General features: G+C 41.3%; 1 protein-coding gene across 1 annotated transcript in view; it reads right to left on the bottom strand.

Annotated features, from left to right (window-relative positions):
• Positions 1–14,566, bottom strand: part of DOCK7 (dedicator of cytokinesis 7) — a 155,286-nt gene that overhangs the window by 64,149 nt on the left and 76,571 nt on the right. The window contains exons 15-23 of the mRNA XM_056845289.1: positions 6,881–6,998; positions 6,304–6,374; positions 3,796–3,934; positions 2,985–3,086; positions 2,673–2,759; positions 2,249–2,480; positions 1,443–1,607; positions 1,389–1,394; positions 804–967 (exon numbers count right to left, since the gene is read on the bottom strand). Coding sequence (XP_056701267.1) covers positions 804–967; positions 1,389–1,394; positions 1,443–1,607; positions 2,249–2,480; positions 2,673–2,759; positions 2,985–3,086; positions 3,796–3,934; positions 6,304–6,374; positions 6,881–6,998 — 1,084 coding nt within the window. The remainder of the gene's footprint in view (positions 1–803; positions 968–1,388; positions 1,395–1,442; positions 1,608–2,248; positions 2,481–2,672; positions 2,760–2,984; positions 3,087–3,795; positions 3,935–6,303; positions 6,375–6,880; positions 6,999–14,566) is intronic.

Here is a 14,566-nt window from a genome sequence, read left to right as displayed (position 1 = left end):
CAAAGAGCCAAAAATTATATTTTGGTAGGCAAGAACAATACTTTTTACAGCGAAATTGAGAGTTATCACTGATACCAGAAGATCCAGAGTTTCAGAAAACCTCTGCCATGCAAAAATATTACTCCTTACAGCTTATCAAACAGTAGAATATGTTTCTATAAGAAAGCTTCTGTCCACTTTTATCGCCAAATTACCCAGGCCACCCAGCTCATGTAAAACTTATCATATCCTAGGTAAATTCCATGTGCACATCACTCCCTCAGGCATTTCACAAAAGGTCAAGGTGTTTTAATTAGCAAGACCATCAAATGCATACTTAAATATTCCTAACTCTCCATGTCAATGCCTTAAATGTTTAATAAGTACACGTTTGAGGTGAAAAAGTTTTTTTAACTAATAAAAAATTCTTAATGCCTTGGTACCTCCATTTTTTCTCTGCCTTTTTATGCAAATTGACTTAAAAAATAAAGTAGCTTGAACGATTTTTTCACATAACTGGGTGTAAAATGCCTTTAAAATGACTCATAAAATAATTTGAAATGGAAGGAAGGATTAAAGACCAGACTTTTACAAGAGAAGAGTGCTATTTTCAATGCTGTTGCCCTTATGGCATCCTAGAAACATTTCTGGCTAAGGATGCCATTACAGTATCCCTCAAAACAAGGGGTAACACACTGGAATCATTGGGATAAACAGGTGTCCAATCTGTAACAGAGTCTGGAACCCAGTGAGGTTTCAGGGCTTTCCCCAAACAGACACAATACATTATCACCATCAGTCTACCATCCGAAGTGCAATCTTACCTTACTGCCAATGATTGACCGTACTTCATCATCGGGCGAGGTTGGGGTCCCAGATATGTCTGGGTTACTGTTACTAAGGCTCCTTGAGCGATTCAAGTTTAGGCTTGCTGGTCTGACAGCTGAACGAGCCATAGTAGCATAATGCACTGATCCTCCCAAACCACCTAAAACAATGGTGCACAACATAAATCAACAGGTGAGATACAAATTAAGGAAACGTCAACTACACTAGTAAACTTGGCTTTGAGGAGTGCCAGTCATATCAACATCTTTCTCAGTGACACAGTTGGCAAATCCTTTCTCTGTGATTTATTACCCCTTCTCACTAGCATCTGTAAATTATAGTATTTTAATCTTTTAAAGGTAGCGCTTTTGTGAAGTAGAAAATTTCAACAAAGGCAGGTACTGGAACTCAGTGTTGTCTGACAGTCACATATCCCTATCAATATGGCTGCATTCTCTGTGGTGAGGAAACCCCCCCCCCCCAAGAATATATTCACAGGAACTGCACTTCACTATTTTCCTCATATTACTAAAAAACTTCATGCACTGAATCTTGGCAAACCCCAAACGAACTCCTAAAACCTGGCCCTTCTGTTCCAGTCTCTCCCTACAGTATCATTTAAAAAGTTAAAATACCTTGCGATGGTGAATTGGGAGAGGTGTTTGGTAGGCGAAAAACATAGTAAATATACGAAGTGAGCAGATTGTTTCTGCCATGCTGGTCCTGGTTTCCTTCTAGGTTTTTGTGTAGTCTATTTACAATAGACGCCATGGCTTCAAAAGATGCTTGACCCAGATTAACTAAAAAGAAATAAAATGAAAAGTTTGGCATCAAACTATTTATTTGATGCCAGCAACCCAACAAGCCACTTTCAAAGAGAACAACACATCTGGCTAATTAAAAAACAACCCTAATCTAACATGAATTTCCTGTGACAAATATCTATATAATAGGTCAAGACTGAGATCATTTACATGAGAATTTAAATGACAGTGAACAGTATACATTCCAAGAGGTTATCTGCTTCAACACAGAATTAGGTGAGAAACAATGTTTTGATATCCTACATGAGAGAAAACTGTACCTCTACTTTATTCTAATTACCATATTCAAACATGTGACACACACTTGTGGAAAGTTCTCAAATTGACGACATACACTGTTGTTCCCAGGATGTTCCCAGAGTTAGCTAACTCATACTTTGGTGGAAGAAAAAAGGAATTAAATATCTGGCCAGAATAGGGACATTTCGAGATCCATTTATCTATTCCCTCAAATCTGAACTGTCTCCTTCTGAAATTAAAGAGTGAATACTAAACATGTTGACCTGCAGTTCCACAATTTAAGCATAATCAACAACATTTAAAAATATAGCTGAATAAAATGCAACAGGGAAAGTATGATTCAAACTCTAATTTTTAAACAAATGGCAATAAAATACCTATTTGGCCGGCTATAATAGGAGGTCTTACAACCAAAAGAATCAGTTTGTCAAGCAGGAGATGGAGAAATCGCACCACAGGTTCCAGCTGAGATGAACTTAACGCTGAAATGCTGCTCTTTAATTCGTTTTCCAAGTTGTTTTCCATAATTCTCATGTCACCTATCCGCACAGGGAACATGTGTTCATCCAGGGCATGAACAAGGGCAAAGAATTTGTCAAGGTAAGGGTCCTGAATGAACAAAAAAATCAATAAAATATGCTTAGCTATGTCTTTTTAATGTCTACATTGACTAATATGTAAAAAAAAACCTTGACTAAATAAAAATTCTTCAAAGAAAATACACAGTCTGCGTGAGAGTTTTCACTATTCATATCAGCTACAGCTCTTGCTGCTTAAAGGAGATACTGTTAATATACATACCTGTGTATGAATGGTTGATACAGCTACTATTTCTACGTTAAAAACTCCCTTATGGTTATCTACCCACTTCATTCCTGGCAGGGGCACCTGACAACAAAACAATAAACAATAAAACCACTTGTGCATGTGTATCTTTACCCTGACAAAGGAAAGAGTATGCTTCTCTATACAGCAAAGATTATTCTAACAAAGTTAACATTAATTCTGGATGACACGAGCCTCTTTTAAAGCTCGCTATCAAAATATGCAGCCAGACTATTCCTGAAGTCTGCATTTTCTAAGTAAATCTCCTTAGTATAATGAATGACTGACCTCTGGAGAAAGCACAGAATAGGCCTGCGGCGGCTTCTCCAATGAAACAGGGAGGCAGAATTGGCCAGTCTTCAACCGTCCATTTTGGAGCATTGGTATCCACTTTAATAGGAAAGAGAAGGCAGGAATTATTTGTACATATTAAATACACAAGACATTTCCAGTCCTGTTGTGGGGAGGGGAAGGGAAGGTGATTGTAAGCCGGTTTGATTCTTCTTTAAGTGGTAGAGAAAGTCGGCATATAAAAACCAACTCTTCTTCTTCTTCCCGTGTGAAAAATGGTCTGACCTAGAAGCCAAGGGCAAACCATGATAAAAGCCGAAAGATCAGAGTGCGAGGGCACATGGGCTTAATGATGGCTCAGACAGAAACCTCTCCCATTTTTAAATGACTTTTAAAAACGAACTCACAAGGGAGGGAGAAACCAGCACCAAAAGATGGAAAGGAGAGGAACCATTCAGCTGGCGATGAATAGAAAGGCCCAGTCTTCCATAACAAAAGCCATAATAAAATTCAAAGCTAAGTATCTTCATGCTGCAAGAGCAATCCAAAGTTACACCCTTCTAAGCCCAATGTGCTTAGAATGGTGTAAATTTGCTCATCACTTAAGCTTACACTCCCAGTGGTATTGAGGGAGCCAGGATTCTGACACATGAAGCATTATTACAAAATCTCCTGTGGAAGGATTAGAATACTGGAAATGAAGCTAACATAAAAATGAAATCTGACCTGTACCTCCTCCCCTCTTCTCAATATGGACCAAAACTGAGTTATATACAAAAAAGAGACAGCTTAGGGTTGGCATTTTTACCGTGTATCCAACAGGAGTCTCAAGTGGAGTGTTTTGTTTTTGCTGGCAACTGACATGATAAAAAGTGAAAAGCAGGTGGTGATGATCAGTTAATGTGGCAGGGAGCTTAATCTTGATTTCTTCATGAAAATCAGGAGACCTGTTTTATGATAAAAAGATTTTTAGCTATAAAAGTCATCAGGTCTACATAAAGACATTTGACTGCTTTGTTTCTTTTCCTAGAGTGCATTATTATTCTGCATTTGTTAAATGTGAACATCTGTAATGACAAGCATAAAGGAAAATGAAAGACCAAGTACTCAAAATAATGACAAGTTTCCTCTTTATGATCAGTACTACTGTCTGCCAGTTTCTACGTTCCCTAATCTCAGAGGACCTAACCACGGATTACACCGTGTACAGGTCCCCCCGGGTACTGTCATGTTGGTCTAGCCCTGGGCGCTCCATGTTTTAAATTTCCAGCAACTTAAACTTAATTAGCAGGTACATGGGGGGCCAGAATCCTGTCAGGAATGGGGCATGTGGGGAAAGGGGACTTAAGCTTTCATTCCTGCACTGTTTTCCTAACTTGAAAGGGCCCGAGAGCCATTATTTGTCCCATTGGAGATTGTTAGTGTGGCGGGAATCTGTGGACCCCCACCTTCTAGTTCATTGTGCATGGCCCTCTCTGCCTGCTTCACTTACCAAAAAGCAACCCAGAAAGATTTGGCTAGAAAAAGGACCTTGCATACAGAGAAGCATTCTTCCACAGTCATTCTCAAACAGCATTCAAGCAATATAAGTAGTAAACAGTTTTATTGAACTTACAAAAAGAATATGAAGCAAAGGAGAAATCAATATTTAGTTGAACATATATTTAGCAAACGTATACATACATTGACAGACGTACAGAAACAAAGGCCTTTGGATCACTTCCAAAGAGAGAGACAGAGATGGCAACCATTCAAAGGGTCTGTGGTCTCTCAGTGGAAGGACAAAGAACTGGGGTTTTGGGTTGTTCCTTTATAGAGAGGAGAGGGGGTCCCAATGACCCCTCCCTGTCACATTCTTAGGAAATGAGTTTTCTGCAAATCATGACTAAATTGTTTAGAAATATCTTGTTCCATAATAATTCTTTCAATGTCAGTTTTGATATCTGATTGTCTTGTCCATCCATGTTCCCAAAACAATCTCCTCCTAGAGTGGGCAATTTGCCGCCTGCTTGTACGGCCTTGATTTGGAGCACGCAATGTGCTTTGGATGACTAGCTCCTGTGCCCTTTAGGGTCAAGAGCTAAAAGTCAGGTCTATAGGTGATAATGTGTGTGGTCAATTTCAACCCAAACTCTTTTAATATAGATTACTAATATTTTTAATATAAACTAATGATAAATACTGAAAATTCTCGCGACAGTTAGCATAGTCCACCATTGCCCCAATGGGGCAGCTTCCTGGGCTGTTTCAGGTCAGGAAAATGGGGGGGGGGTTAATAGCTTGCACACAAGGAGTTGTTATCTACATAAAGCAAAGTAACTTGAAGTTACTACAAAACACAACTTAAACTACAGTTTATCACGAGTTCAGAATACATCCCCTGGAACCTATCTTACTACTGCACTCAGTGAATAGCCTATTCCATCAGAAGAAAGACCTTTCTGCCAGAGAAAGGCCACTCTTAGCTTGGTTCAGTATGGTATGAAGTTTATCATTTTCCAAAGCTTTTTATGGATCTATGGATTTTACTGTGCCTTTCTCCCAAAAGGACTCAAGGTGGCTACTGACATCTGGGAATGAATACTGGAGTTGTTTCATTTTCAAAAATCAAAGGGAATGTCAGACCTTCACATTCCATATTAGTTACAAAACTAATAAGAAAGAACAGTGTGTGTGTAAAGTGCCATCAAGTTGCAGTTTATGACTTATGGTGATCCCAGCAAGGGGCTTTCAAGGCTAAAATGAGGGGAAGTCTATGTTGTCTATCCTGAGGTCCTTGGAAGGCAGATCAGGTACAAATAAATAAATAATAATTGGCATTGGCCAAGTCACAAGTTCTTATTACCAAGCACCACCAGCAAGCTATTCTACAAATGGAAGGCCAGAAAAACATCCCAGGATTCTGGAAATTATACACCTATGAATCTGAAACTTTTATTCAACCTTTACTTGTTTATAGTGAAAAAGAATTTGTATAAGGGTTCTAAAGTATTTTCCCAGTCCATGTATGATGAGAAGTCATGGGTAAAGTGAAGTTACCTCAATCAATTGCAGCTCAGAACACCAACCTGATAGGTTGGAGTCGAAGCACCTGCTCTACACGCAGAATAGTCCAGGTTCAATCCCTACCATCTCCTGTTAAAAGAATATCAGATGTGCTGCCACTCAAAATTAGGGAGCACATGAGTAGCTAAAAAACCAAACCAATCAAGAAACAAACCCAAACTTGCAATATTCTTTAATATGATGTATGGTCTTGTGGATATAATGCCCAGTGAAATCAGATGTTCTTTTTAAAGCATCTTCTGCATGTTACCTGTTATGATACACAACAGCTGTGTAAGCTTCCTTTGAAAATTCAGCACAGCTGGATTTTCCAAAGATTACCTGCAGAAGAAAACAAAGGAAGACATTTTAACCTTACGTTCTTTGAAATGTAAATCAGTAAGGCCCCCTAGCCTAAGTGATATTTCAATGTTCTAATGTCAAAATAAATATTAAGGCCTTTATTTCTATTGTGTGCTCTACAGAACTATTATACAAATTGGTCTGAAAAGAGCATATGAAATACAGGAAGAAAGGTGTTTGGATAGGACACATGAGCAGACACACACTGATGAAAAAAATGTGAAAAATGAAAGGATGCAAAATATTAGCGATGTTTACATTGAAGGCTACCAGTAACCTGCATGGTACTCTATTTTGGCCTTGCAACACCACCAGAAGCAGTGATTGGGTCAAGGAAAGTACAGCAAGGACTGCTGGGACTATATATCACAGCACCCCCTGTCAGAACACACACAGTCTCACCACAGTAATGAAAGTCAAAGGAAAGGCACATGCATAACGACATAGAGGAACCAAGCGTGCGCGCACACAGTGATGCACCATACCGGCATTGCATTACTTGGATCCTCGCCATACATAAACTGGACTTTTACAGTAATATTCCGAGCAGATCCTTGCCGGTTGGCAAAGTTAAGGGTCTGAGGATACACGTATAGAAGGTTTCTGTAAAGTAAGCAGAAGGGGTAAACGTTGCCTAATTCAGACACAACGGGGATAAATCAAGTTTCTTGGGCAATCACGAGTTAATATTTTGTAGCAGTGTATATAGTCAATAATATTATTTATGCATCTTTTAAACTATGCAGACTGGCTTACAGTCTTTAACCCATCCTGACTCCTTTCTTTGCAACACCCCTCCCGCCTTCTGACAGGGATACAGGAACACCATTCCTACTTATGTCTGATGAAGGGAGCTTTGAGTTTCAAAAGCTTATACCCTGAAAATCTTGCTGGTCTCGAAGGTACTGCTGGACTCAAATCTAGTCTTTAACCCAGCATCTCTCTTGAAAAGAGGTAATCAGTGGTTCCCAAACTTTTCAAATATGTCAAAAAATGTCAACATTTGCAGACCCCCACAATAGTAGTTGTTCTATTAGTATCCACTGAATGCGAAAACACATGACAAAAAACTACTATGAATTCAGTAACACTTTTAAACAAGCCTGTATTTTATTAATCACAACAGCACAACACTAATACATATATGTGTGAGTTATATTATTTATTCGGTCTATAGAAGGTATGTTTGCTCATTTATTAAACCAACAGTGCAATCCTATGCAGAGTTACTCCAGTCTAAGCCCAATGAAATGAATGGTCTTAGACTGGAGTAACTCTCCTTTGGTTTGCATTGTTAGTTATTTAAGGAGATGGCCAGTGCTGGTTTACAGCCTTCTGAGATTGGAAGTCTGGTTGAGGGGTAGACAGTACACACCAATGACCTGACACAGTATAAGAAAGCTTCATACGTCTGTGTAGTTTAGAGTTACTAGTATAGTTGCCTAGAATTACCCTTTTGCTAACACAGCAGTAATACTCAGTGGGTAGCGGTGTTAGTCTGTCTGCAGTAGTAGAAAAGGGCAAGAGTCCAGTAGCACCTTAAAGACTAACAAAAATATTTTCTGGTAGGGTATGAGCTACCAGAAAATATTTTTGTTAGTCTTTAAGGTGCTACTGGACTCTTGCCCTTTTCTACTACAGCAGTAATACTGTATTCATCGGAATTCACTTGGATGCCCAATGATTCTTTAAGTCCTTAATGGAACAATTGGTGGGTGCTTATTTTTATTTGAACTATTCAGTGGCAAATTGGCTCCAAAAGGAGTTCACTTGTAATAACACAAATAATGATTAAAGTGCAATATAAATGTTCCTTGTTGAGAGAAGTCTCAATTGAGCTGAATCCAGGCACTATCCAGGGGTGCTTAGCTGCTCCCCAATGGCCTCAGGCCTTATATATTTCCCCCACCCCCACCCCTCATATTTTGCCAGCAGTTCCTGCTTCAAATCCAACTCCCAACTGTAACTAATTTTTTCCACTGTCTTGGAACAAATTATATGTTTTATATTCTAATAGTGAAGTCAGCCAAATCTGAGAATACTTAAATCCGGTGATCGGAGACAAATCTTTCTACAAATCTGAACAATGCCCCAAGTTTGCAGAAAAATCTGAAAATCTAAAAAAAAAAAAAAAAAAAAAACAGATTGGAGAGTTTACAAAAACCTGAAAAATGATAAATGGAGTGCCTGTAGCTTTAAGCAACAGATTCCCTCAGTGACTGTGACTGGCAACCACAGATTCCAGGCTCGGTTCTGTCAGTAAAAGGCAGGGGGAGGGGAAAGGGGGCAGAGCTCTTTCCAGGCCTATTTTAGCCTTTGAAGGAGAACTCATTTGGGCTAGGCCTGGCTATGGATGCCAGCTCCAGGTTGGTAAATTCCTGGAAATTTTGGGGTGTAATCTGAGGAAGGCAGGGTTTGGGAAGGGGAGAGGCCTCAGTTGGATATAATGCCATAGAGTCCATCTTCTGCATGAAGTAGCCATTTTCTCCAGGGCATGGATCTCTGTCATCTGGAGTTCAGTTGTAATTATGGGAGATCTCCAGGTCCCACCGGAGGTTGGCAACCCTAGGCCTGACACCAACCTCTGGGTGACTTGATACCACTTGACTTGCATGACTCAACTTGGCCTGGCTGCTTGCTACGGTTCAACAGCAGCCACCTTACAAAAGCCAGTGTAGTATAGCGGTTAGAATTTAAGAGTAGGGTCTGGGAGACCCAGGTTTGAATTTCCATCTTGCTGTGGAAGCTCACTGGGCAATTTTGGACCAGTCATATACTTTCAGTCTAGCATACCTCACAGGGCTGTTGTGCAGATAAAAAGGAGAATAATGTAAGCCGCTTTCATCCTCATGATGGAGAAAGTGGGGTATAAATGAAGTAAGTAAATAATAAATATAATTGAAGATGGAAGGCAGATGAAAGGTAGGTTGGTGAATGGCTAAGAAGGAGAGAATGAGGCAGGGAAAGGGGGAGGGTATGAGGGTTGCCAGGAGGGGGGGAGGAAATAGTGTGGGGAGGGGGATACAGGGGCAAGTGAGGTGCCACCCTACAAGTCCTTGAGGGTTTCCTACCATGCAAGTGGGCCTGGCCCAGCAGCCAGCACCACACAATTGGGCCATAGTTCTTCTAGGTAGAGGCTGCCGAGGGGGGAGAGAGAAAGCTTAAGACAGAGCGGCAGATAAAGGTAGGTTGGCTGTTGGGTGGGAAGGAGATAAGGTTTCCAACTCCAGGTTAGAAAATACCTGGAGATTGGGGGGTAGAGCCTGGGGAGGGTGGGATTTGAGGAGGAAAGGGACCTCAGAGGGGCATAATACCATAGACTCCACCTTCCAAAGCAGTCATTTCCTCCAGGAGAACTAGGGTTACCAACCTCCAGGTAGGGACTGGAGACCACCCAGAATTCCAATTGCTTTCCAGATGACAGAGATGAGTTCCCCTGGAGAAAACAGCTGCTTTGGAGGCATACTCTGCTGCGGTAACTTTCCTTCCCTTCCCAAACACTTCCCTCCCAAAGCTCCACCCTCAAATCTCCAGGAATTTCCCAACTGGGAGCTGGCAATCCTAAAGGGGAAATGCTCTCTGTAGTTGGGGGATCTACTATAATTCCGGGAGATCTCCAGGGCCCACCAGGAGGTTGGCAACCCTAGAAGGAAGTAGGAAAAGTGAAGAGGCTATGGGGGCTTTCAGGAAATGTAAAGAGGAAATAGTCGAGGGGGGGGGAATGAGATGCATCCTGCAAGTTCTCACAGATTTCCACTTGTGTTAATTCATAATCTGAAAATACTGCAGCTTTCTTATCTCTGCAGGCCCCAAAAGGTTGGGCACCCCTGTTTTAGACAGTTCTAGTTGATGGTCTTTGATAATCTCCATCCTTCGTTATCTCATGGCACAACAATACAAACACAGGGATATTCACTACATGAACTGGGCATGCAAGCAGCCATCTTGAAGCCCCTCTCATTTATGTTCACCTATCTCCTGATTACTTGTGAGCACCAATAACAGGAACAGTGCCAAGAAAAGTTCTGTATCATTTCTTGAATACTGAACTGTTCTTAGTTAGTTCTTGTAGGTTATCCGGGCTGTGTGACTGTGGTCTTGGTATTTTCTTTCCTGACGTTTCAGCAGCAGCTGTGGCAGGCATCTTCAGAGGAGTAACACTGAAGGACAGTGTCTCTCAGTGTCAAGTGTGTAGGAAGAGTAATATATAGTCAGAAAGGGGTTGGGTTTGAGCTGAGTCATTGTCCTGCAAAAAGTATCAAAGGTAATGTGCTAATCATTGTCCTGTAAGTATCAAGATAATGTGCTAATGAGGGTGTGGTATGTTAATATGGAACCATTGTATCCTGAAGTGATCTGTTAATGTGTGAAATATATAGGTTTGAATCCCCACTGCCATGAAAGCTTGCTAATTTACTTTGGGCCAGTCTCACACACAGCCTAGCTTTGGATTTCACACATTAACAGATCACTTCAGGATACAATGGTTCCATATTAACATACCACACCCTCATTAGCACATTATCTTGATACTTACAGGACAATGACTACCACATTACCTTTGATACTTTTTGCAGGACAATGATTCAGCTCAAACCCCCCCTTTCTGACTATATATTACTCTTCCTACACACTTGACACTGAGAGACACTGTCTTTCAGTGTTACTCCTCTGAAGATGCCTGCCACAGCTGCTGGCGAAACGTCAGGAAGAAAATACCAAGACCACGGTCACACAGCCCAGATAACCTACAAGAACCAATGAACTCTGACCGTGAAAGCCTTCAACAATATTTTGTTCTTAGTTAATATTATCTATCCAGAAAACAGTATGAGAGTGAATATGACTCTGCATGAAAATGGGGAATGGGCAAACTGGCAGTACAGAGTGGTGGTTTTCAGAGTGTTAAATGGAGTAAGTATGGGGAAAAGAGGGGGCAGGAAGAGGGGACAACAGAGGTAGACCGGTCGTAGTATTAGTGTGGTGTAGTGGTTAGAGTGTTTGTTGGACTAGGATCTGGAAGACCCAGGTTTGAATCCCCACTGCCATGAAAGCTTGCTAATTTACTTTGGCCAGTCTCACACACAGCCTAACCTCCCTCACAGGGCTGTTGTAAGGAGAAGATGGAGAAGGGGAGAGTGTTGTAAACTACTTTGGGTTCCCACTGGGAGAAAAGTGAGGTATAAATGCAGTAAATAAATAATGAGGTCAGGGTCATTGCTTATAATTGCCATAAGAGTTCAAACTCTGATAAGCATCTCTGGCGCTTAGATCTTATGCTTGCATCTGAGTTTTTCAAACACTGTAAAGATGTGTAATACCGGTCTTTCTCTTCCTGCTTCCCTGCACATTTCTGAAACATGGTGCAGATAACATGTGATGTTACAAACAGCTAGGGTTGCCAACAGGCCTGGAGAAAAAACCATCTTGTCCCTTTGACCCTGGTGGTCCCTTCCAACTCTATGATTCTAATATAGGCTTAGTGTGTTGCAATGGGCAGCTGAAGCTTTCAATAGTACATAACACCTAATTAAAAGTATTTTAAGGGGCAAGACCCAGGCCTGTTGACAACCTTGCAAGCAGCTCTCAAGCTCTGAGCAAGAAACGTGGACCAAGTTTAATATGCTTCACAAATGACCAAACCGTCTGCCCTGCGATGCTTGTCCCACATGACCCTCCATTGTCAATCAGCTTGGTAATGTCCTTGTGCTATATAATGCTGGCCTATAAAGCCACATTAGCTTTGTGCCTTCCACACAGTACAGTAAGCTTAAGTTAACAGATAGGCAATTCTTTCTGTTTCAAATGAAGACCTTCATGCTGAATTAAGCACTGGAATTTCATCCCCATTGGTCATCTTGGTTAATCAATATTCTCTTTATTATTTCTGCAGGCAGCTGCTGAAGGATTTTCTCCTTTTCTTTTGTGGCTCTCCTAAATTACCTCGTTCTGGCATGAATACATTTGCTCCTCAATGTGCTTTTTCAAATAAAAATGGATATGAAAATTTACTTTAAAATGTACTTTGCTCATAAAACTTTCATTAAGTATTATTAGTAGCCTAAAAGAGGGATTTAAATGTATTTGCAAAGCCAAGCTGCATGATCCATATATTAAGAACAGTGTAAGGAATCACAGATATACTGGCCCATTTTTAAAAAGTGGGCCTTAGTTCCTCATCCCCCCCACCCCGGTTTCATCCCTTTCTCTTAAGAGTTTAAAATGAGGAAGCTCATCAAATAAGAGCCAGTGTAGTGGTTACAGTGCTGGGTTAGGATCTGGAGACCCAGGTTCAAATCCTCCCTTTGCTATGGAAGCTCGCTTGGGTCATCTTGGGCCACACACTTTCTCTCAGCCTAACCCACCTCACAGGATAAAATGGAGAATGATAATAATAATATTCGGAGGTCCAACTGGCAATTATATTTATTTTTTGGAACCTTATGGGATGGGGGAATAAATTCCATGATTCCTACCCATGAAGCCAGCTGGGTGACCTTGGGCTAGTCACAGTTCTCTTCAAGCTCAGTGGTATTCATCTGTTCCCACAACAGCTTCAAACTTCTCTGGGGAGAGCTGCCAAGTGTTAAGGGGGCTCAAGCTACTGTATAAGGCACAAATTTGTGGTAAAATATGTAGTAAAATCTCTAGCAATATGGTCATCGGTACCCATCCAATGTCACTTCAGAACAAGAATCTATAATTTAAGGTGCTATGCAAAACACATCACTGTCCATTTTAAATGGCACTGCATCATCATTTAAGATAATGAAATCTGGTTTTGGATTCTGTTCAGGGTTCATGAGCGAACTATGTCATAATTGATAAACACAGTTAAGTGAAAACCATAAACACATTTGTTTTCATTTTCCGTGAATTTACATATAGTGGGCTGTTGTGCAATAAGTTACATACCATTTCAGCTATATGTATTCATACTGTAACCAGAGTTTACCAAACTTGGATTTTTGTACTCCTGGGGGGTTCTGAAGTAGACAGAAAATAGAAGAAGAGGAGTTGGTTTTTATAGCCCGCTTTTCTCTACCTTTTTTAAGGAGTCTCAAAGCACATTACAATCACCTTCCCTTCCTCTCCCCACAACAGACACCTTCTGAGGTAGGTGGGGCTGAGAGAGTTCTGAGAGCACTATGACTAGCCCAAGGTTACCCAGCAGGCTTCATGTGGATGAGCGGGGAAACAAACCTGGTGCACCAGATTAGAGTCTGCCACTCTTAACCACTACACCATGCTGGCTCTAAACACAATCATCCATGTAGCAGGTGGTGCTCTATCGGTTCACTTACCTGCTCACTCCAGCAGCAGTTCCATGTCAGAAAAGAGCTGGAGAGCGATGCTGCTACCCCCTCCGGCCAGAAGCTGGGCATGCAGTATCTCGGAGCAGCAGCACCAAACAAGCAGTTCCTGCCGCGTATAGGAGAGGCATGTTCTCTCCCTCTCTAGCACACATGTGACACACTGGACTGGCTGATTTGGTAGGTGGCAGGCAGGTAAAGAAGGGAGCCACTGCCTCTATGTCTGCACAGATGTCTGTGCTGTGTAATGTGCAAGAAGAGGTGGCTGTGTTGTGGTGCAAGCCAACTACCTTGCAGAAAAGGGAGAGGGACAGCCTGTTCATGAGCTCCAAAAAGTAGGAGCAGTGCTGATCCTGCACACGCATTACCAGCGCTGAGCAACAGTAGTGCCATCCCAACATTGACATCCTCACTCTCTTATTCTGCTCTTCAGAGCTCTTTCATGCCTGAAATCTGCTATAACAGATTTTGACTTCCACTGTAAATCCAGCTGTATGTGGCTGGCTTAATTATAAGGAAAAGACACTTCACTCATACACAGAAAAACTGTGTTCTTTATTGATACTTCACTTGTTCCTGGAACTAGCCAACAACATTGAAAACAGATCCCAGGGGAATAAGTACCACTCTGACCTAGCTCTAATGTGGCTGGATCCAAAAGTAAATATTCTGAATGCTTCTCATGGACAGAATTGGAAGAACTGTCCTCCTTAGGGGCTTCCATGAACCATGGGTGGTCACTGTTGGAAAGCAAGTGGTGGACTAAATAAGACTCTGGGTCTGATTCAGCAGAGCAATTTCTGTGAAATGAAATGGCATCGGTAATCTGTGGGGAGATACTGAAGAATTCTTTAGAGC

This window comes from Euleptes europaea, chromosome 2, assembly GCF_029931775.1.
Source record: "Euleptes europaea isolate rEulEur1 chromosome 2, rEulEur1.hap1, whole genome shotgun sequence".
NCBI classification, from domain to species: domain Eukaryota; kingdom Metazoa; phylum Chordata; class Lepidosauria; order Squamata; family Sphaerodactylidae; genus Euleptes; species Euleptes europaea.
This window is presented reverse-complemented; position numbering and strand designations above follow the sequence as displayed.